Source organism: Rhinatrema bivittatum, chromosome 2 (assembly GCF_901001135.1).
Source record: "Rhinatrema bivittatum chromosome 2, aRhiBiv1.1, whole genome shotgun sequence".
Taxonomy (NCBI): Eukaryota; Metazoa; Chordata; class Amphibia; order Gymnophiona; family Rhinatrematidae; genus Rhinatrema; species Rhinatrema bivittatum.
This window is the reverse complement of record NC_042616.1, coordinates 813,212,812-813,233,407: the sequence shown is the minus strand read 5'-3', so window position 1 is coordinate 813,233,407 and position 20,596 is coordinate 813,212,812. Positions and strand designations below refer to the sequence as shown.

Sequence of the window (20,596 nt, the reverse complement as noted above, 5' to 3'; positions counted from 1 at the left end):
ATGCACCCGAGCGCTCTGTCACCTCCTCCTTCCTGCTGATACCTCTCCCGATGCACCCGAGCGCTCTGTCACCTCCTCCTTCCTGCTGATACCTCTCCCGATGCACCCGAGCGCTCTGTCACCTCCTCCTTCCCTGCTGATACCTCTCCCGATGCACCCGAGCGCTCTGTCACCTCCTCCTTCCTGCTGATACCTCTCCCGATGCACCCGAGCGCTCTGTCACCTCCTCCTTCCTGCTGATACCTCTCCCGATGCACCCGAGCGCTCTGTCACCTCCTCCTTCCTGCTGATACCTCTCCCGATGCACCCGAGCGCTCTGTCACCTCCTCCTTCCTGCTGATACCTCTCCCGATGCACCCGAGCGCTCTGTCACCTCCTCCTTCCTGCTGATACCTCTCCCGATGCACCCGAGCGCTCTGTCACCTCCTCCTTCCTGCTGATACCTCTCCCGATGCACCCGAGCGCTCTGTCACTTCCTCCTTCCTGCTGATACCTCTCCCGATGCACCCGAGCGCTCTGTCACCTCCTCCTTCCTGCTGATACCTCTCCCGATGCACCCGAGCGTTCTGTCACCTCCTCCTTCCTGCTGATACCTCTCCCGATGCACCCGAGCGCTCTGTCACCTCCTCCTTCCTGCTGATACCTCTCCCGATGCACCCGAGCGTTCTGTCACCTCCTCCTTCCTGCTGATACCTTCTCCCGATGCACCCGAGCGCTCTGTCACCTCCCTCCTTCCTGCTGATACCTCTCCTCATGCACCCGAGCGCTCTGCCACCTCCTCCTTCCTGCTGATACCTCTCCCGATGCACCCGAGCGCTCTGCCACCTCCTCCTTCCTGCTGATACCTCTCCCGATGCACCCGAGCGTTCTGTCACCTCCTCCTTCCTGCTGATACCTCTCCCGATGCACCCGAGCGCTGTCACCTCCTCCTTCCTGCTGATACCTCTCCTCATGCACCCGAGCGCTCTGTCACTTCCTCCTTCCTGCTGATACCTCTCCCCATGCACCCGAGCGCTCTGTCACCTCCTCCTTCCTGCTGATACCTCTCCCGATGCACCCGAGCGCTCTGTCACCTCCTCCTTCCTGCTGATACCTCTCCCGATGCACCCGAGCGCTCTGTCACCTCCTCCTTCCTGCTGATACCTCTCCCGATGCACCCGAGCGTTCTGTCACCTCCTCCTTCCTGCTGATACCTCTCCCGATGCACCCGAGCGCTCTGTCACCTCCTCCTTCCTGCTGATACCTCTCCTCATGCACCCGAGCGCTCTGTCACTTCCTCCTTCCTGCTGATACCTCTCCCGATGCACCCGAGCGTTCTGTCACCTCCTCCTTCCTGCTGATACCTCTCCTCATGCACCCGAGCGCTCTGTCACTTCCTCCTTCCTGCTGATACCTCTCCCGATGCACCCGAGCGCTCTGTCACCTCCTCCTTCCTGCTGATACCTCTCCCGATGCACCCGAGCGTTCTGTCACCTCCTCCTTCCTGCTGATACCTCTCCCGATGCACCCGAGCGCTCTGTCACCTCCTCCTTCCTGCTGATACCTCTCCCGATGCACCCGAGCGCTCTGTCACCTCCTCCTTCCTGCTGATACCTCTCCCGATGCACCCGAGCGCTCTGTCAGCTTTGCCTATTGCTTTATTATGCACTGACCGGTTATTTCCAGCTAATTTGAAATAATTAATCCTGGGACTGTTTGCTGTTTGAGCGTTTACCGTTCTTGTCCTTTTAACTGGCATGTGGTAATGGATTTTGTTTTGCCCTATATTCAGGATTTTATAGGGTTTTCTTACATTGAAGCTCATTGCTCAAACCCCAGAACATGCATCTGGTTTTTTGTTTTATGTCCTTTCATTTTGTCAGCCCTGTTTATGCGTCCATTCTGTTATAGATTTTTGTGTTTGCTGTGTATCTTCCCTCAAGTCCCTCAGCAGTGTCCTGTATGAAGATACGGAGTCAGCTTATGGGACAGGGTCAAAAGCCTTTCTCAAGGTCACACAGGCCACATTCTCTACTCCTCCCTGCTCTACCACTGTGGTCTCTTCAGTAAAGCACTCGATGAAGTTTCTATGAGAGGACCTTCCCTCTGTGAAACCCTGCTATCTGGTGCTGCACTATCCTGTTCTTAAGTTCTGTTTCAATAGTTCTGTCCACCATTGAAGCAGGACTAAGAGGTCTGTAGTTGACCACCTCCTCCTTGTACCATGGTAATCTTTGGAATACTCTGGGCTAATGATTCACAGCGCCTTGGGATTGCATTGCAGCCTGGGATAGTAGAGGAGGGTTACCAGTAGGATACCCTGAATAGATGATGCATAGCGCCTTGGGATTGCATTGCAGCCTGGGATAGTAGAGGAGGGTTACCAGTAGGATACCCTGAATAGATGATGCATAGCGCCTTGGGATTGCATTGCAGCCTGGGATAGTACAGGAGGGTTACCAGTAGGATACCCTGAATAGATGATGCATAGCGCCTTGGGATTGCATTGCAGCCTGGGATAGTAGAGGAGGGTTACCAGTAGGATACCCTGAATAGATGATGCATAGCGCCTTGGGATTGCATTGCAGCCTGGGATAGTAGAGGACGGTTACCAGTAGGATACCCTGAATAGATGATGCATAGCGCCTTGGGATTGCATTGCAGCCTGGGATAGTAGAGGAGGGTTACCAGTAGGATACCCTGAATAGATGATGCATAGCGCCTTGGGATTGTGATGTAGCCTGGGATAGTAGAGGAGGGTTACCAGTAGGATACCCTGAATAGATGATGCATAGCGCCTTGGGATTGTGATGCAGCCTGGGATAGTAGAGGAGGGTTACCAGTAGGATACTCTGAAGAGATGACTCATAGTGCCTTGGGATTGCATTGCAGCCTGGGATGTAGAGGAGGGTTACCAGTAGGATAATCTTGGCTGATATGGCATAGCACCCTGGGATTGAGATGCAGCCTGGGATGGTAGAGGAGAGTTACCTGTGGGATTCCCCGGGTTGATGATGCACAGCACCTTGGGATTGCAGTGCTTTCTGGCCTCGTACAGCGAGTCCCTCAGCTCTTTGATATCTAGGGCCCAGCAGTTTTCCTCATCCAGGTAATAGTTGACTTGCACTGCGTTCAGCTCGGCTATTGCAGCGGAGTAGAGGGGATACTGGGGGATTGGGATCATGATTCCAGTCCGGGACTTCCCTTGTCCAGCAACAAGCAGCTTCATTATTGTCTAGAAGGGAAGAAGGAGGCGAGGATGAGCAGGGGGTGGTTAAGCTTTACCAGTCGCTGACCCTTGCCTGAAAGGAGGAGCAGAGGGGAAGCACAAGGGAGAGCTGGAAGGGAGAGAAAGAATCGAAAAAAGGAGGGGACTGATGAAGAGACAACGAGAGGGGGAGAGGAAAGAATTTATTTATTTGATTTAAATTTGGCCTTTTGGGCACTTCAAAGCAGATTACATTCTGGTATTTCCCTGTCTCGGTCCCTGTTCCCAGAGGGCTCATAACCTGAGGCAACGGAGGGTGGGGTGACTTCCCCCACAATATAAAGAGAAGGCGGAGGGGGGAGGAAGAGAAAACAACAAGCAAGACGGGGTGGTGAGAGAGAGGGGGGCGAATGCCACTGTGGTTACCCAGGATGGGAGAAAAACAAAGAGCAAGGGGCGACATCACCAGTCCAGGCGACGCGCCAGCCCCGGGTCTCTGTGTGGCACGCTTCCAGCCCCCCCGGCGGGCTGCAGCCCATGCACAAAGCCCCCTCCATTAAGTACCACACACAAGTCACCCACAGTGCAGCAGGAAGAGGGGGGTCTGGGAGGCTCGTTCTCAGCAATAAAAGATTCCTGGGCAGAGAGACAGGAGAGCGGGCCCAGGTCACAGACTTTCTGCCAGCGCACGAATACGAGAGCGCGATCAAAGCAAGCGGCACATGAGACTCCCCCCACCCCCCAGGAATCTCCTGCGAGAGGAGGGAGAGAGGGGACAGGACAGAACAGGGGCATTCGAATACCTCAGGAAAATGAATAATGCAGAAAAAGCTAAACAGTTTCAGTGGAAAGGAAATTCTAGAACAAGAGGCCAAGCTACAAGGATCAAAGCAGAAATCAGAGGAATAAAAGACTAGAAAATATTTATTGAGGGAAGGTTGGTGCACGCATGGACCAGAGTCCCAGGGGAAATGTGGAGGTAAAAAATAACACAGCGATAAAAAGCCTGGGATAAGCACAGAGGATCCTTAGCTGTGGGGGAGTGAGGGGTAAAGCCTGGGATAAGCACAGAGGATCCTTAGCTGTGGGGGAGTGAGGAGTAAAGCCTGGGATAAGCACAGAGGATCCTTAGCTGTGAGGGAGTGAGAGGTAAAGCCTGGGATAGGCACAGAGGATCCTTAGCTGTGGGGGAGTGAGGGGTAAAGCCTGGGATAAGCACAGAGGATCCTTAGCTGTGGGGGAGTGAGGAGTAAAGCCTGGGATAAGCACAGAGGATCCTTAGCTGTGAGGGAGTGAGAGGTAAAGCCTGGGATAGGCACAGAGGATCCTTAGCTGTGAGGGAGTGAGGGGTAAAGCCTGGGATAAACACAGAGGATCCTTAGCTGTGAGGGAATGAGGGGTAAAGCCTGGGATAAGCACAGAGGATCCTTAGCTGTGGGGGAGTGAGGGGTAAAGCCTGGGATAAGCACAGAGGATCCTTAGCTGTGGGGGAGTGAGGGGTAAAGCCTGGGATAAGCACAGAGGATCCTTAGCTGTGGGGGAGTGAGGGGTAAAGCCTGGGATAAGCACAGAGGATCCTTAGCTGTGGGGGAGTGAGGGGTAAAGCGTGGGATAAGCACAGAGGATCCTTAGCTGTGGGGGAGTGAGGGGTAAAGCCTGGGATAAGCACAGAGGATCCTTAGCTGTGAGGGAGTGAGGGGTAAAGCCTGGGATAAGCACAGAGGATCCTTAGCTGTGGGGGAGTGAGGGGTAAAGCCTGGGATAAGCACAGAGGATCCTTAGCTGTGGGGGAGTGAGGGGTAAAGCCTGGGATAAGCACAGAGGATCCTTAGCTGTGGGGGAGTGAGGGGTAAAGCCTGGGATAAGCACAGAGGATCCTTAGCTGTTGGGGAGTGAGGGGTAAAGCCTGGGATAAGCACAGAGGATCCTTAGCTGTGGGGGAGTGAGAGGTAAAGCCTGGGATAAGCACAGAGGATCCTTAGCTGTGGGGGAGTGAGGGGTAAAGCCTGGGATAAGCACAGAGGATCCTTAGCTGTTGGGGAGTGAGGGGTAAAGCCTGGGATAAGCACAGAGGATCCTTAGCTGTTGGGGAGTGAGGGGTAAAGCCTGGGATAAGCACAGAGGATCCTTAGCTGTGGGGGAGTGAGAGGTAAAGCCTGGGATAAGCACAGAGCATCCTTAGCTGTGGGGGAGTGAGGGGTAAAGCCTGGGATAAGCACAGAGGATCCTTAGCTGTGGGGGAGGGAGGGGTAAAGCCTGGGATAAGCACAGAGGATCCTTACTGGTGGGGGAGTGAGGGGTAAAGCCCGTGTTTGGGTAGGTTCTGCAGTATTGAATCAGGTAAGGAAAGTGGGCAGATGAGATGATACTGATCTTTATCTATCGTCATATTCTATGTTTATGTATTACTGATCTCAGCCTTGTAGGTCTATCAATGCATCTCATTCTTGACTTGTGCAATCTCTGAAATTCACATACTAAGACACCCCAACCACACCTCTACCAGTGAATGGAGGGAGTTGGCAGTGAAGATGTTAGATGTTATATGCATGGCAAAGGGGTAGAATATGCGTTAAGTGTGGTCTACATGGATATAAAGGCAGTGAATGGGTTAGGGTTGGCTTGCATTTGCTGGGTTTGCTCTGCATGGGATGGGATTGCAATTTATAGTGTGTGTGCACTAGGTGTAATGCATATTAGGATAGGTTGACAGTGTAGGGAGCTAGGGCTAGATGTAGTCTGCAGTGAATGGAAAGGAAAAGTGGTTCTTACCTGCTAATTTCGTTCCTGTAGTACCACAGATCAGTCCAGACCAGTGGGCTTTGCCTCCCTGCCAGCAGATGGAGACAGAGAAAGTTTCACAGACACTGTATGCAATTCCTCAGTACTGACTTGTACCCAAGCCAAGATGACAACAACAAACATAGGTTTCTAAGAAAACATCTAAGCAAACTCGCTTCCCTCCAACGAGCCGGAAGAAGGTGAAATTGCCCAAAAAGACAATAAAAAATTTGCTTCCCAAATTTAACGTAAGCGATCGGCATTGAAAACCTCCAACAACTCTGTATTATATACAAAGCAGTAAATGGGCAGGTCTCTTGACTGATCTGAGGTACTACAGGAATGAAAATTAGCAAGTAAGAATCAATTTTCCTTTCCCTGTACATACCCGGATCAGTTCAGACTCCTGGGATGTACCAGAGCTCCCCTTAACTCGGGTGCGACCTGGACAGTTCCGCTCATAGAACACTCTCACTAAAACACATGGAAGCCGGAGCCCCGACATCCAGGCAAAAGTGGGCAACAACTTCCCAGTAGTCACCCTGCAAATTTCATGCAGAGACACCTGTTGTAACTCAGCCCAGGAAGTCGCCTGAGAAAGCGTCAAGTGCACCCCTAAAACCCTCAGCAGCAGGCGCCCTTTAGAAATGTAGGTCAACTCGATTGTTATCTTCAGCCACTGCCAAATTGTAGCCTTAGACACCTTACTTCCCTTCTTTGGACCACTCCACATTACAAAGAGGCAATTCGATCTGCAGAAATCAGAAATGACCTTTACACATCTCAATAATGCACGCCTCCCATCTATGAACCTAAGCTCTCCTTCATGAGGTGCAGAGAAATCCAAATCCAGAAAAGCTGGAAGCTCTACTGTCTAACTAAGATGGAATGTCAAAACTACCTCAAGCAGAAAAGAAGGCACCATGCATAAAGATACCCTGAATCAGACATCTGTAGGAAGGGATCTCGACACGACAGCACCAGGAGCTCCGAAATTCTCCTGGCTGAACAAATAGTCACCAAGACCTTAACCATAGCTCTCTTTAGTGGTTCAAACCGAGCCTCACACAATCCTCTAAGGACTAGATTCAGATTCTAAAATGGACAAATGTTCCGCACCTGAGGATGCAAGTTCTTAGCTCCCTGAAGGAATTTCATAACATCTGGATGTATAGACAAGAGGATATACTTTCACCTTTCCCTGGAGACAACCCAGCATCGCTACCTGGACTCTCAGAGAGTTAAAGGCCAGTCCCTTGACCTTTCTATAGAAAAGCCAAAATACGAGATACCATAGCCTGAATAGGCTGAGGCTACATTCCGTCAATAGCAGACCAGGACTCGAAGATCTTCCAAATTCGCACATAAGTCAAGGATGTAGAAGGTCGTCTAGCCTGCAATAAGGTGGAAATAACTGCTTCAGAATATCCCCTTCATCTCAGTTGTCTCCTCTGAGAAGTGAAGCTGTGAGTCAGAAGTGAGCCACCTGACCCAAAAATATTGGGCCATGGTGGAAAAGAGTTGACACATGTCCGAACCTCAGAAGCCCGTCTATGGCCATGTTGATCAGATCTGGGAAGCATGGTCGTTGTGACCACTCTGGAGTTACCAGGATCACGTTGCCCAGATGTTTCTCTATCCACCGTAATCCCTTGTCCACCAGAAGCCAAGGAGGTAAGACTAAGAAGAAACTCTCGAGTCCACGGCAGCTCCATAGCTCTGATTCCTTTGTACCGTGTTCTGTTCAGGGGCTGTAAAACCGCAACGCCTTAGTATTCTCTTTGGTCGGGTTACCCCCACTTCCAAGAATGAGACACATCACTGCCTCTAACAGCTCCCATTCCCTGGAGTCTAACTTTCTCTGACTGAGAAAATCTGCCTGAACGTTCTTCACTCTGGTGATATAAGATTCTGCCAGCTGCTCCAAGTGCTGCTTTGCCCAGAGAATCAACTCCCAGGCTTCTCAAGCACTGCCTGATTCTTGGTTCTGCCTTGACAGTTGATGTACGACACCACTGTCGCATTGTACTGGATAGCCACGTAACCTTGGCAGACAGGCAAGTAATGCGAAATGCACTGCTCTCGTCTCTAACCAACTGATAGACCACTGATCTTGCCACACAGCCCTCCATCCAGAGAAATTTGCAATCAGATCCTCCATTTCCGCACCATGCTTGAGATTGGTGCGAGTAAGCCACCATGAAAGACTGTACCTGGTTTCCCCCCTAATGGAAGAGGAAGATGAAAATAACTAATTCCAGTGGGAGAGAAGAGCCCCCTGCAGAGGCCAAATCTGATTTTGCACAAATAAGCCAGTCTTCCAGACACAGTCACACCAACACACCCTCCTATTGCAATGTGACCACCCCCACAACCATGTATAGACAAGAGGATATACTTGCACCTTACCCTGGAGACAATCCAGTGTCGCTACCTGGACTCTCAGAGAGTTAAAGGCCAGTCCCTTGACCTTTCTATAGAAAAGCCAAAATATGAGATACCATAGCCTGAACCGGCTGAGGTTACATTCCGTACAGCCCTGAATGGAAGGGCTCGAACCTGAAAATGTTCCCTTAGGATCATAAGTCTCGGGAATCTCTGTTGCCCCGGCCTAATGGCCTCTATCAAGGTGAGAGATGCCAAGAACTCTCCCTTGTGTACCGCTGCTATGATGAACCTCAAAGTGGACCTCAAAGTTTCCATGTGGAAACGGGGAATTTTGAGATCCGCATTTACCTTCTTTAAATCCAATATCGCTTGAATTGGAAACAGGGAGGAAAGAAACAGGACGTTTAACTTAAAATTGACCTCTGACCACATTAAGCATGCTCAGGGTCTAAGCCAACAGACTTGGGCCAAGCTGAGTGTTTTCAGGGTCTGAGCCAACAAACTCAGCAAAACTTCTCTGTGCAAAAAGAAAATTAAGCAGAGTCCGAAGTAGCTTTCAATCATATGCAGTTTCTCCCTCTTCTATAAGTGAGGAAACCAGTTCCCCATCAGAATCCTTTGATGTCTCATAAGAACATAAGAAAATTCCATACTGGGTCAGACCAAGGGTCCATCAAGCCCAGCATCCTGTTTCCAACAGTGGCCAATCCAGGCCATAAGAACCTGGCAAGTACCCAAAAACTAAGTCTATTCCATGTAACCATTGCTAATGGCAGTGGCTATTCTCTAAGTGAACTTAATAGCAGGTAATGGACTTCTCCACACCTCCTTGAATATTATCAGGGACAGCCTCCCAACGGCATTTGCCCGCCATGACTGACAAATGAGAGGCCCAAGCACACGAGCCCTACATAGTAGGTTGCTTCGTCTTCGATAGGCGCCTCTGCAGGAAGGTCTGCAGACCCTAGAAACATTCCACCCAAGAGGAGGAGGAGGATGGATCTATACTAGAGGCCATAGGCCCAACCTTGCTCTCTCCAATTTTTCTCTCTCGGAGAAGCTTCTGCCCTCGAGAACAAGGGAGGAGGAGAACTGACCGTTGCCTAGCCTCCCACTCCACTCCCCTCCAGAGACATCATAGGCCGAGGGGATGTTCCAATGTGGGCAAAAGCTGTAGTAGTCAAATCGCTTTGAGCATCTAAACAGCGCTGACACAGAGAGAGAGGGAGGACTGAACTGCTATCAGATGGCGAGCCTCACAGATAGCAAGGCACTTGGACCTATTTGTCCTCGGCACCTAGCTCTCCTGAACTTCGGCTCTAGGTGGCCTCCTGTGGGCCCACCAATGCCACCTGGGTGTACATGCACACCCCTCCAGGACACATGCAAATACGCACTCAAGACTAGTTCACGGTCATATGCACACAAGTACATGCACAAATACATGCTCATATAGGTCGTGGTCATATGCTCACAAGTACCTGCGCAAATACGCGCTCAAGTTTAGGTCGCAGTCTTATGTGCACAAGTACCAGCACAAATACACGCTCAAGTACCTGCACAAATAGGTGCTCAAATCTAGGCTGCGGCCTTACACGCACAGTCCTTGAGCATGAAACCACCATGTGGCAAGAATGCGTGCACACGCCTACACACGCAAGAAAAGAACGGCTGCCGCTCCCTACAACACAGCTAAGCAAAGCCTGCCTGCACACATTTAAGCCCGGATCTGTTCAACATCTGGCACCGAAAATTATTGAAGGCGCTTCTCAAGAGCTTAGGCCTCTTGACTGGCCAAAAATCCATAGAGACTGGGGCCAAGAGCCAGCATCCCCCGCTAAACAAGTTTTGTGCATTATTAAATTATAACTGACAGAAGACCTCTACTAGAACCAGAGACTCCTCCTTGGTGCAAGTGCCTCTCTGCACCTTTGCAGGACAGGGAACCACCAGCAAGAGCTGAGGAGGGGAATCCTCCGCCTCTCCCGCCGACGTTGCTAGGGAATCGAAAATGGCCGCCATTTCCGCACTGACGGGGAAAGCCTCAGTGCTAGACCCCGTCACCCGTGAGGCTTGTTCTACCAGTGAGGTCATGCTTGACGCAGACCCCTCACATGCTTTTGCTACACGCACACGCAGTTCCCCCTCGTACCCGCGGCACCACCAGCAACTCTACGGCAAGCAGAGGAGCAGTCCCTCAGCAGCACGGAGCCAACACCCGGTCTCCTCCTCAGGCAGAGAAGCTGCTGAAAAAATCCCATCGCTGAGCTCCCCGAGCTGCTGAGGTAGCTTCCCTCCCTGGAACCTCGCTGCTGCACAGATTCCTCCTTCTAGTTCCTTGTTCTCTCTCTTTCTTCTTTTTACTCTGTGAGAACAAATAAAGATACCTAGAAACCAATACTTTCCTTTGGTGCAGAGGTTCAGGTTCCAGGAGCGCAGGCTGCATGGGAGATCAGAACAGAGCCAGATCACTGGCTATATCAGTCTCCTTTCACCAAACTTTAGCGACCCAGCCCAGGGCAAACTGTATAAAAGGGATACTTCCCTGCTCCACTGGGCCTGCAGTGCAGAACTACCAGCAGGTTCCACTACTGTCTCGTGGAGGATGAGGGATCTGGACCAAAAGATGTCCACCCCACAGACCTCCGGACCGAGCTATCAGAAGGGTCACCAACCCCCCCTGCTCGTCCACCTCAAAGCAGGGGGGATGACCCCACCAGGACCTCACAACACCCTGGGAGGATCCAAAAATTTTCTAGTCTTTTAATCTTTTTTTTTCTCTTTAGACTGCAGGTTTTACAAATCTCTGATCTGCTGGAGATAGAGAAATACTGAGGGACTGCAGGTGGCACACTGGGTTATGTACAGTGTCAGTGAAATTTTCTCTGTCTCCATCTTGCTGCTAGGGAGGCAAAACTCAGGAGTCTGGACTAATCTGGGTACATACAGGGAATGTCAGCGTTTGGGTTAGGTGCAGTCTGCCTGGGATGGGATAGCAGCATGTGGGTTAGGTGAGGCCTGTATGGAATGGGATGGCATTGTATGGGTAAGGGTTAGAGTTAGGTGAGGCCTGTATGGAATGGGATGGCATTGTATGGGTAAGGGTTAGAGTTAGGTGAGGCCTGTATGGAATGGCATGGCATTGTATGGGTAAGGGTTAGAGTTAGGTGAGGCCTGTATGGAATGGGATGGCATTGTATGGGTAAGGGTTAGAGTTAGGTGAGGCCTGTATGGAATGGCATGGCATTGTATGGGTAAAGGTTAGAGTTAGGTGAGGCCTGTATGGAATGGGATGGCATTGTATGGGTAAGGGTTAGAGTTAGGTGAGGCCTGTATGGAATGGGATGGCATTGTATGGGTAAGGGTTAGAGTTAGGTGAGGCCTGTATGGAATGGGATGGCATTGAATGGGTAAGGGTTAGAGTTAGGTGAGGCCTGTATGGAATGGGATGGCATTGTATGGGTAAGGGTTAGAGTTAGGTGAGGCCTGTATGGAATGGGATGGCATTGTATGGGTAAGGGTTAGAGTTAGGTGAGGCCTGTATGGAATGGGATGGCATTGTATGGGTAAGGGTTAGAGTTAGGTGAGGCCTGTATGGAATGGGATGGCATTGTATGGGTAAGGGTTAGAGTTAGGTGAGGCCTGTATGGAATGGGATGGCATTGTATGGGTAAGGGTTAGAGTTAGGTGAGGCCTGTATGGAATGGGATGGCATTGAATGGGTAAGGGTTAGAGTTAGGTGAGGCCTGTATGGAATGGGATGGCATTGTATGGGTAAGGGTTAGAGTTAGGTGAGGCCTGTATGGAATGGCATGGCATTGTATGGGTAAGGGTTAGAGTTAGGTGAGGCCTGTATGGAATGGGATGGCATTGTATGGGTAAGGGTTAGAGTTAGGTGAGGCCTGTATGGAATGGGATGGCATTGTATGGGTAAGGGTTAGAGTTAGGTGAGGCCTGTATGGAATGGCATGGCATTGTATGGGTAAGGGTTAGAGTTAGGTGAGGCCTGTATGGAATGGGATGGCATTGTATGGGTAAGGGTTAGAGTTAGGTGAGGCCTGTATGGAATGGGATGGCATTGTATGGGTAAGGGTTAGAGTTAGGTGAGGCCTGTATGGAATGGGATGGCATTGTATGGGTAAGGGTTAGAGTTAGGTGAGGACTGTATGGAATGGGATGGCATTGTATGGGTAAGGGTTAGAGTTAGGTGAGGCCTGTATGGAATGGGATGGCATTGTATGGGTAAGGGTTAGAGTTTGGTGTGGCCTGTATGGAATGGGATGGCATTGTATGGGTAAAGGTTAGAGTTTGGTGTGGCCTGTATGGAATGGGATGGCATTGTATGGGTAAAGGTTAGAGTTTGGTGTGGCCTGTATGGAATGGGATGGCATTGTATGGGTAAAGGTTAGAGTTTGGTGTGGCCTGTATGGAATGGAATGGGCATTGTATGGGTAAGGGTTAGAGTTAGGTGAGGCCTGTATGGAATGGGATGGTATTGTATGGATAAGGGTTAGAGTTCGGTGTGGCCTGTATGGAATGGGATGGGTATTGTATGGGTAAGGGTTAGAGTTCGGTGTGGCCTGTATGGAATGGGATGGCATTGTATGGATAAGGGTTAGAGTTCGGTGTGGCCTGTATGGAATGGGATGGTATTGTATGGGTAAGGGTTAGAGTTAGGTGAGGCCTGTATGGAATGGGATGGCATTGTATGGGTAAGGGTTAGAGTTAGCTGTGTTCTACTTGAGATGGGAAGTATGTGGGTAAGTGTTAGGGTTAAGGTTAGGTGTGTCCTGTATTTGGATAGGATGGCAGCATGTGGGTAAGAATTAGGATTACATGTGGCTTGCATGACTTGGGATGACAGTGTGTGGGTGAGGGTTCGGATTAGGCATAGCCTGTGAGGGATGGGATGGCAGTTGGTGCGTAAGGGTTAGGATTAGGTGTGGTCTGCATGGCGTGTGGGGGCAATATATGGTTAAGGTTGAGGGTTAGATGTTCCGTACATGAGATAGGATGGGATAGCAGCCTGTGGGTAAAAGTTGGATGTGGCCTGCATGTGATGTGATGACAAGCTGTTGGTAAGGATGTAAGGAACATCTAACCCTAAACCTTAACCATATAATTCCTACATGGGATGGGATAGCAATCTATGGATAAGAGTTAGAATTATGTCAGAATTAAATAGGATGTGATGGCATTCTTTGTTTAAGAGTTAGGAACACATCTGGCCTACCTTCATTTAATTATTTTGGAGATTTATAGGATGGCAGCCAGTGGGTAAGGGCTAGCATTAGGTCAAGCCTAAGTGGGATGGGATAGCAATCTGTGGGTAAGGATTAGGGTTAACTTAGGCCTAAATGAGATGGGACGGCAGCCTGTGGGTAAGGGTTAGCATTAGGTCAGGCCTAAGTGGGATGGGATGGCAGCCTGTGGTAAGGGTTAGGAGGTTAGGTCAGGTCTAAGCGAAATGGGATGGCAGCCTGTGGGTAAGGATCAGAGCTGGAGTTAGGTTTGGCCTGCATAGGCTGACAGTGTGTGGGTTAGGTGCGGTCCGCAAGGAATGTGATGTGAGTACGTTGGATGGGTGTGGCCTACCTTGGATGGGAACGGCAGCGAGCGAGTTAGTTGTGGCCTGCATGGGACACGCAGTGTGTGAGATTGGAGTGAGTGGGTGACAGTGGCAATTCCCTTACCACGATGCCGTCACTGGCTCCCGTCGTGAGGTAGATGTTGTCAGCATGGCTCGGGATTCCTCCATCTCGACTCTCAATGTATTTTGCCACATCCTGACGGATCACCTCGACGCCCTGACTGGCGCTGTACGCCCCTGCAGAGGGGAAAGCATTTGATTTTTCCTCAGAATTTCTTAGTGGCTCCGTGCTCTGAAGTATTTGTGAAATCTCCCGCAGAGGTGCTCACCCCTCCAGGTCACTTGTGCAAAACATTGTCACAGAGACCCTCCCCCCTTCCTCTCCAGTCCTGTCCAATGGGAGGGGGTGTCTCACTTCATGAACATTTATTTAGAAACCAAATAGAGAAAGTAACAATAAACATTCCCAGGCGACCCCCATCTCTAACTAATGTCTCCTTAACCTTTCTCCGAAGTTCTCCACTAAGCTGAAATGTTGATGCTGCTGCAGAAGACGATGGCATAGTTTTGCTTATGTAAGTGCAGACAGTTACTAGGGTTCCAACTCAAGATTCCCCACTTGTGTTTTTGTCACTCAAAAAAAATTGATAATTGAGGGGGAGTGTAGAAAACAAAGGATTTACCCTTATATCCTATACTACATTTACAAGGATATTTAAGGCTAAAGGTTGCCCCTATTTGGAGGACCTTTGCCCTAAATAAAAGAAATTGTTTCCTCCTCCTTTGTGTTATTTTAGAGAAATCTGGGTATACTCTTATAGATAGGGTCACTCCATCCCTCCGCCTCCAGCCCTCCTCCGCTCTCCTCCCAGGTCCGCACACTCACCGACACTATGCCCTGCACAGGCCTGCAGGATCCGCCTGGCTTTCTGCTTGGCGTCTTCTGGGAACTTGTTATCATTCTGCAGTTCAGGGTACAGACAGAGGGCGGTGACCTGCAACAGCACAAGGAACCATGAGGGGGGCGCTCCTGTGCTCAGGGGGGGGAGGCAAGGCCTGCCATTTATTTGTTTTATTTATTTGTTTATTTGATGCTTTTCTATACCGACATTCATGACACATGTCCTGTCATATCTGTTTACATCGAACGAGGAAAATACACATTCACTTAAACGTAGCTTAGGGGGCTACTGATAGGGAAAAGAGAGGAGGTGATATACCCTCGCTAGTACAGAGGGAGAGACACAGAAGGAAGACAGAGCAAGTCCGGGGGTCCCCCTCAAGCTTCCAGTGGAGACTTTCAAACTTGGAGTGGCAGGACCTGCACAAAATTCATTCTGTGTGACATCTGTACTCCCTCCACAACTAGTTAGGACCTCCATCGCGAATCAGTCTCCTTGTTCCCCATTTTCATTCCGTCCAGGGGCTGAGCAGAGGATGCTAGCGAGAAGCAGGAGCGACCACACCCAGTGAAAGAGCGAGAAGGTTCCCATCGTTGCCTAAGTACTCTAGCGCACCCCTGAGGTTGTGTGGGACTAACGCAAGCAGCGGGTGTAATGTGCACCGTCACCTGATGATGGAGCCTCTGCCTCTCTGAGCTGAGGGGGGGTTAATGGGATGTGGTTGCGAGACCTCCAGGGGTCATTTCTCCCCACGCTCCACAGCTGTGTCTAACGCTGTCAGCTCTTACCTGTCGCAGGAAGGTGATGGGCTTCTGGCCCATGGCCTGGGCATCTCCAATGTTGGCTCTGATCACCTCGGTGAACGGTTTCTTCACGCCCTGAGAAAAGTGACAGCGAGACGTCAGCACCGACATAAAGCACATATCACAGCCCCGGGCTTCGGTGCTTCAGAGGGTACGACAGGGGACGGACGGCGCTGCACACACTCTCCCAGCACCAGCTTTCAGAGGGAAGGAACGGGGCGAGATGGGGGCCACTTATCGCACCGAGGTCTGGCAGTGATTAGGTTCCTATATCCCATCCTGGCCACGGGGCAACATTTCCCAGGGCCGCCATTCCCGATCCAGGGCTCCCATCCCAGCCATCCAGTGCCCATCCCAGTCATGCAGCGCTCTGCTCATCCGGGCATCGGCTCCCTGAACCACAGCCGTCATTAGTATAAATCCTACCCTACCGCAGCCCGAGAGTAGTAATCCTAGCTCTCCTCTGCAGAATAGACGGAAGCCCTGAGCAGCACCCGAGGCAGGGCATACGAACCCGAGGATCAGAGCTGGGATACATCGCATGCGAGCAGAGACGCACGTACGGGGGAGGACAAGTCACAAACAGGGACACGGTCTAAGGGGCAGGATCTGCAGCTCCTTCCCGTCTCCCCTCCTCCACCACCACCACCACCACCCCCATTTCCTGATGCAATCTTCAGACGCAAGCGGGCAGAAGAGGGGGCAGACGCAGGCACGACCGACGTGCTGCTCTTCTCCCGCCCATGGGATGAAGGGAGAGCACAAGATGGCACAGGCGCCCCTAGGCACGTAGCTAATGGGAAATCCGGCTCCGGTTAGGGATTAAAACAGAACGTTGACAAGCTCGGAAGAGGCTGCCTGACCCTCGTGGCCTGCAGAGACGTCAGCACTCCCGGGAGCCACTCGCCTCTGGGCAGGTTATGGAACCAAAAGGAGACGGCGCCAGCTGGCACCTAAACTGGCTCTTCTGCTTTGGGCTATGTTGTGAGATGTTAACTGAGCGGGTGCCATCTGCAGCAAGAGGAAAACAGCTGGTGACGGAGGAAGATCCTGGTCTACCTGCAGGACAACGAACAATTCATATAACTTGGACAGAGAATCCAGCCATGGAGCAACATGTAGCTCGGCTCTTCCTGAAAGCATCCAGGCCTGATTACAGACATGGAGGAACAATTGTAACCTGGCACTTACTCTGAGTCCTGAGAGAATCCCGGCCTAACTACAGCCATGGAGTAACACTGGGAAGCCGGCATTCCTGAGAGAATCCAGGCCTAAATACAAACAAGAAGCAACACATGTAACCTGGTACTTCATACAAGAATCCCAGCCTAACTACAGACAAGGAGCATCACATAACCCAACACTTCCCGAGTCCTGAGAGAGTCCAGGTACAACTACAGTCATGGAGCAACATGTGTAACCCAGCATTTCCTGAGAGAATCACAGCCTAATTCTAGACAAGGAGCAACACATATCCCGAGTCCTGAGAAAATCCCGGCCTAACTACTGCAAGGAGCAACTTATGTAACCCAGTGCTTCCTGAAAGAATCTTGGCCTAACTACAGACAAGGAGCATCACATAACCCAACACTTCCCGAGTCCTGAGAGAATCCAGGTACAACTACAGTCATGGAGCAACATGTGTAACCCAGCACTTCCTGAGAGAATCCCAGCCTAATTCTAGACAAGGAGCAACACATATCCAGTCCTAAGAAAATTCCGGCCTAACTACTGCAAGTAACAACTTATGTAACCCGGTGCTTTCTGAAAGAATCCCGGCCTAACTACAGATAAGGAACAACACGTATTCTGAGACCTGAGAAAATTCCGGCCTAACTACTGCAAGTAACAACTTATGTAACCTGGTGCTTCCTGAAAGAACCCAGGCCTAACTACAGATAAGGAACAACACGTATTCTGAGACCTGAGAAAATTCCGGCCTAGCTACTGCAAGGAGCAATTTATGTAACCCAGTGCTTCCTGAAAGAACCCCAGCCTAACTACAGATAAGGAGCAACACGTATTCTGAGACCTGAGAAAATTCTGGCCTAACTACTGCAAGTAACAACTTATGTAACCCGGTGCTTCCTGAAAGAATCTTGGCCTAACTACAGATAAGGAGCAACACGTATTCTGAGACCTGAGAAAATCCTGACCTAACTATTGCAAGGAGCAACTTATGTAACCCAGTGCTTCCTGAAAAGAACCCTGGCCTAACTACAGACAAGGAGCATCACGTAACCCAACACTTCCCGAGTCCTGAGAGAATCCAGGTACAACTACAGTCATGGAGCAACATGTGTAACCCAGCACTTCCTGAGAGAATCACAGCCTAATTCTAGACAAGGGGCAACACATATCCCGAGACCTGAGAAAATCCCGGCCTAACTACTGCAAGGAGCAACTTATGTTACCCAGTGCTTCCTGAAAGAACCCCGGCCTAATTACAGACAAGAAGCAAAGAGGTCCTTATTCAGCAGCATTTAACTGGAAAACCTATGAGTTATCTGGCTAAATGCCAACTTTTGAATATTTTGGGCAGTTATTTGGCTGAAGTTTAACCAGATATCTCATTATCGAGCTAAAGCTTAGCCAAATAACATAGGGGTGCTCCCTGGGCATTTCTGGGCACAGTTAGATTAGCCAGATATGATATCCAGCTAACTCTGATATTCTGACTCAGCCGGATAACATATCCGACTAATTCTGGCCATGCTTGTAGTGCAATCCTAAAGTCAGCCGGATAAACTTATTCGGCTACATTCGATGGTGCAGCTACCCCACTGAATATTCCTGCAGAGTTATCCGGTTAGGTTTATCCGACTAACTTTGCTATCCGGCCACGGACTGAATATTACCCCCAATATGTGTAAACCTGTCACTTCCTGAAAGAATCCAGGCCTAGCTAAAACTATAACCCAAGTGAAAAAAAATGCCACGAGGTGGGAAGCACCTTGTAGACTAACCAATTTATTGAGGCATGAGCTTTCGAGGGAAGCGTCCCCTTTGCTCAGATACAGAGTGGGTAAAGGTTCCTGCCTCAATATGTTGGTTAGTCTATCAGGTGCCATCCGCCTCTTGTCATTTTCGCTACACCAGACTAACACGGCTCTCCCTCGGTCAGTTCTTTATTCCCCAAATCTTCCTTCGTTAAACCTTTTTGTACTGCAGCCATATTGGGAGGCTCTCGGCAAACAACCACCCCAACCAGTAGAGAGAGAAAACCGCATGAACATTGTCCAGTAACCACTTTTCTAAAGGAACAGTTTCAACTCGTTTTCTCTAGGTAGGACCAACGTTAGCCTTCATTACAGGACCATGGAGGGTGGGGGAAGGGACAGTTGCTGGGAGTGGGTATTGTGGGAGATAACTGGATTTTGTGCCCAAAAACATAGTCCATTCTTGAAATGTGAACATTGATACTTGAAAAATAATGAAATCAGTCCCCAGCAGGACATTCACCTTTTGCAGCAAACAGGCAAAAAAAAAATCAATTTGTTAGGGTGAGGTGAAGGGCAGCTGGTGTCACTCAGATCAGATTTCTAACAACACAAACAGGTTGAACACAGCACTGCAGTGTCAGACTCGACGCAGGAGCCCAGCAAAAACACCTCGGAGTCCAAGAGCTCACCTGCCCAGGCCTGGCTCTGGGGACTGCCCTCTGCTCTGGGTCCTCGAGTCTGACATCTCTTGTTTTAAGAAAACCCGCAAAATGGGAACCCACATCACATCCCCAAGCCGCAGAGAATTCTTCAGCCCTGTCACTGCTAGAGTCCAGGTCAAAACTACATCCTTCTCACTCCATTGCTCTCCATCCCTCTTCCCTGTTCTTGCTGCTCTTATAACACCTGTCCCCTCTCTGTCCCAAGACAGCAACCCATGCCCTCCCTGATCCCTCTGCTCCTCAAACTCCGGTTTAGACGTCATTCTCCTACACCAGCCTGGACACCTAGGATTCGCTCCTCCACCAGCGAGATTCTTGGCGGTTCTGCTGATGGGTTACCATAACAAAGATCAATCTCCAGTCTGCATTGGTCGCCACAGCCTGCATTCCAGACGGAAAATAAGAATTTTAGAAAGCTGCACAGTAAAAAAAAGCCAGCTCTCCCTTCTTCATCGCAGCTGGAGGAAATGTTCTTTGCTTGGCCTTGGGGCCAGCAGATGCCAGCTCCTCCACCTCCTCCTTCTGAACCTAGGAGAGCAGGGGCAGCAGCAGCAGCAGGAGAATCCACGGGACCAAGCAGGAGCCAACCCATCCGTCTCTTCTAGCAAGCCATGCGACGGAGAGGCCCAGCACCGCAGGAGTGAAGTGGAGGATCTGGACGATGGGCACAGCAATGCCGTGACACTTGTAGGGCCTACAAGAAACTGCTTCCATTTTGCCGACTGCAGCTATGGCGAGGGAAAGGACCAGAAGCAGGAGTGGGTGCCACAACAGGAGCGGAAAAGAGCTAGCCCCATTCAGCCTCTGAGCTGATGGACTACCGCACCCACAGAGTCTTTGAAAGTTGGTGTACATGATTGTTGCATTTGGGACAACCCCACCCGCCAAGGAAAGAAAAGGAAGACATAGAGGCTCTGACTCAGTGGCTCACTCCCTGTAGATGGGGTGGACCCAGGACTAACCCTAACTTTCGCCAGGGGTCATATCTTCAGCCACTACAGGGGTGAAATCTTTCTGCAGCCCCAGTATAGGCTTCCTTCCACTGGGAAAGAGCAAGAGCTATGGAGCCCAGACAGGAAGTCCTCACAAAGAGTGGTGCTCCAAAAGCAGAACAAAATAATTTATCGCACTGGTCGGAGAAAGTCAGAAAAAGCACAGTCCAGCACTGGAGGTGCAAACAGTCAAATCACCAAAACCGTCACAGATGTCACTCACAGTTTAGTCCCAGTCACTGCAGCCGAAATCCTCCAGATGCTGTTCCCTCTCAAGATCTCCACCAAG

At 50.4% G+C, this 20,596-nt stretch overlaps 1 protein-coding gene across 4 annotated transcripts in view; it reads right to left on the bottom strand.

Annotated features, from left to right (window-relative positions):
- The window catches only part of GPT (glutamic--pyruvic transaminase), a 152,828-nt gene that overhangs the window by 19,928 nt on the left and 112,304 nt on the right, over window positions 1-20,596 (bottom strand). For all 4 annotated transcript variants that reach the window (XM_029592248.1, XM_029592249.1, XM_029592251.1 and 1 more), the window contains 4 exons: window positions 15,637-15,726; window positions 14,833-14,941; window positions 14,050-14,183; window positions 2,971-3,214 (listed from right to left, as the gene is read on the bottom strand). In XM_029592248.1, coding sequence (XP_029448108.1) covers window positions 2,971-3,214; window positions 14,050-14,183; window positions 14,833-14,941; window positions 15,637-15,726 — 577 coding nt within the window. The remainder of the gene's footprint in view (window positions 1-2,970; window positions 3,215-14,049; window positions 14,184-14,832; window positions 14,942-15,636; window positions 15,727-20,596) is intronic.